Source organism: Arachis ipaensis, chromosome B03 (genome assembly GCF_000816755.2).
Source record: "Arachis ipaensis cultivar K30076 chromosome B03, Araip1.1, whole genome shotgun sequence".
Classification (NCBI taxonomy): domain Eukaryota; kingdom Viridiplantae; phylum Streptophyta; class Magnoliopsida; order Fabales; family Fabaceae; genus Arachis; species Arachis ipaensis.
The window spans coordinates 26,604,141-26,606,443 of record NC_029787.2 but is presented as its reverse complement, the minus strand read 5'-3'; the positions used below and the strand labels follow the sequence as shown (position 1 = coordinate 26,606,443).

At 35.5% G+C, this 2,303-nt stretch overlaps 1 protein-coding gene across 3 annotated transcripts in view; it reads right to left on the bottom strand.

The window, feature by feature from the left end:
* LOC107630136 (kinesin-like protein KIN-14N) overlaps positions 1-2,077 on the bottom strand; it is an 8,680-nt gene extending 6,603 nt beyond the window's left edge. The window contains exons 1-6 of one of the 3 annotated variants that reach the window (XM_016333190.2): positions 1,888-2,077; positions 1,493-1,753; positions 1,167-1,311; positions 965-1,074; positions 732-851; positions 461-643 (exon numbers count right to left, since the gene is read on the bottom strand). In XM_016333190.2, the coding sequence (XP_016188676.1) occupies positions 461-643; positions 732-851; positions 965-1,074; positions 1,167-1,311; positions 1,493-1,753; positions 1,888-1,956 (888 nt within the window). In that variant the 5' untranslated portion in view covers positions 1,957-2,077. Of the gene's footprint in view, positions 1-460; positions 644-731; positions 852-964; positions 1,075-1,166; positions 1,312-1,492; positions 1,818-1,887 lie in introns of all 3 variants that reach the window. The other 2 variants (XM_016333191.2, XM_021118531.1) reach the window with 2 other exon arrangements.

The window sequence follows — 2,303 nt, the reverse complement described above, 5'->3', positions numbered from 1 at the left end:
AGTTATAACCATTTAATGAACAATGGCGATTTGTGTAACCCAATAAATAAGGGGGGAAGATTAATTCCCTTAAGAATTTAGTTCAATTAGTAATCCCCCATTTGAAACTGAACCAAAATCTAAAACTTCTTTACAAATGAATCACATAACATTTGAGACCTCAACTAGCAACATTTTAAGTAAGCCAACTTCAAAATATAAGGATGTAAATAGTAAGATATGCTCTATATGAAGTACAGGAGCAGTAACCAACACCACGGGAGGAGAAAAAGAAAACAATTTAGTAAATCATAAAATTCTTCTTAAACAATTTTCCTTGTCAACAAAGGTTCTAGATTTCACCTTTTAGATGGTTACTGAAAGGCATTTCATGCATATACTAAAACTGCAAATATTCCCTTTATACATATATTCTACTTGAACTCCAAACTGGAAATGTTCACATGTGAAACAAACTCACAATGGACAATGTAAGTTGACCCCTTAATATGGTGATATTCTCCACCACAGTAGCCTTTTCTTTCTCAACGCGTTTAAGTTCATCTTCAACTGTTGAAAGCTCTGTATGAAGTTTTCCGTTATACTGTTGTAAGCTTGTTATGTAATCCTGTAACCGCTTATACATCTCGTTGAGCGACGATATCTGCAAAAACACATCAATGAAGACATTGGTACATTAGTATAGATCCTGAAATGATTTTGGGAAAATAGATGAAATGGAATTAAATTACCTTCTGATTTGCACTTTGGATCTCTCTTTGTGCTCTCCCAAGGTCCTCAGACAAAGTGGTATGTGACCTCTCGATGTTAATCCTGGACTCCCGCTCTTTCTCAAGAGATTCGGCTGCAGCCTTGTATGTAAAAAGATAATCGAAGAAAAGAATTTATTACTGGCATTTCCTTAGCATACAACATTCTCTGTTATCACAATTTAAAACTCAGTCCACTTGAAAATCTTTCTTACCGCCCTTTCTGTTTCTTCCTTGACCAACTTTTCTTGTAAATTAGTGCAGTTCCGTCTCATTTCTGTGATAATTGAGTTCAGTTCGTCTTCCTTGATTTTTAGCAGCAACTCTGTTATCAGATGCATTGAACCACATCAGTACTCGAATCCATTGAGATTTATTCAAAAACCAAAGTGGATAGTAAAAATGAAATTAGCCTACCAATTTCCATGCATTTTTGCTGTGTTAGTTCCAATGAGTTCTTCAACCTCTCCTGTTCCAGTGAGTAGCTCATCTCAATGTCTTGGAACCATCTTATGCAAACCTTAAGCCTTTTTATATAATCAATCATATTTTCACATCTTTCCTAGAAAAAATAACACTTAATGTTAGCATATGAAATCAAGCAATAATTCAAGTAATACCATGTATCTTGTCCATCAATTTACAAAATGATAACCCCTTTGATCTGAAATCCAGATAAGCAATTGACACAACAGGTAATTATAATTATAATTATCAAATTAGCTCAATTAAATTTCACTAACCTTATAATTGAATCTGTCTTTCCTTTTGGCTTTCTCATTTAAGAGTGCTTCCACATCCTCTCTTGTGAACTCTATTATGCCATAGTCTGATCCAGCATTGCTTGGTGGAGCACTACCAGGAGTAAGATCATGGCCACCACCAACACCATTCACAAGTGAAAAAGCTTGCCTTGATCTTCCATTAATGGGAGTCCCCACCATTGTTTCACCTCCAACTTGTTCTTGCCCTTTGTCTATTAGCATCTCATCAACCTCAAAGTTCTGAAAATATCCTCAACCAACACAAAAAAGAAGATCACGCATTTTCTCAAACATGAAGACTGCACTGAAAGAAAGAAAAGAATGAGAGAAGGAACAAAAGAATCCCATGATTGGGAATGAAACAAAGAAGGTACCTTTGAAGAAGGTGTTGGAGGAGAGGATGTGAGTGAAAATGGAGGCCTGTTCTGGGTTTTTGTGACCATTTTTTGAAGCAGAAAATAGAAACACAGTTAGATGAAGAGGCACAAGATAGAGAGAGGAAGAGGAAGAGAGAGAGAGAGAGAAATGTGTATAGTGTTGTAGACTTGTAGTAGTGTTTGTTTGTGTGTATTTCTCAGCGTAAAACTGTAAATAGTTTTGTGGGGCCTTTGATTGCATTGAAAGCTAACAATATATCAAAACCGTTGCTTTAGCAGGCAGGAAGATTGATGATGATCCACGAACACAAAAACAAAAATATAGGGGAACTTTTTTTGGGTACAAATGTAGAGAGAGACTAAATGAAGAAGAAAAATAGTATAATATACAAAAAATTGTTATCTCCCAACCA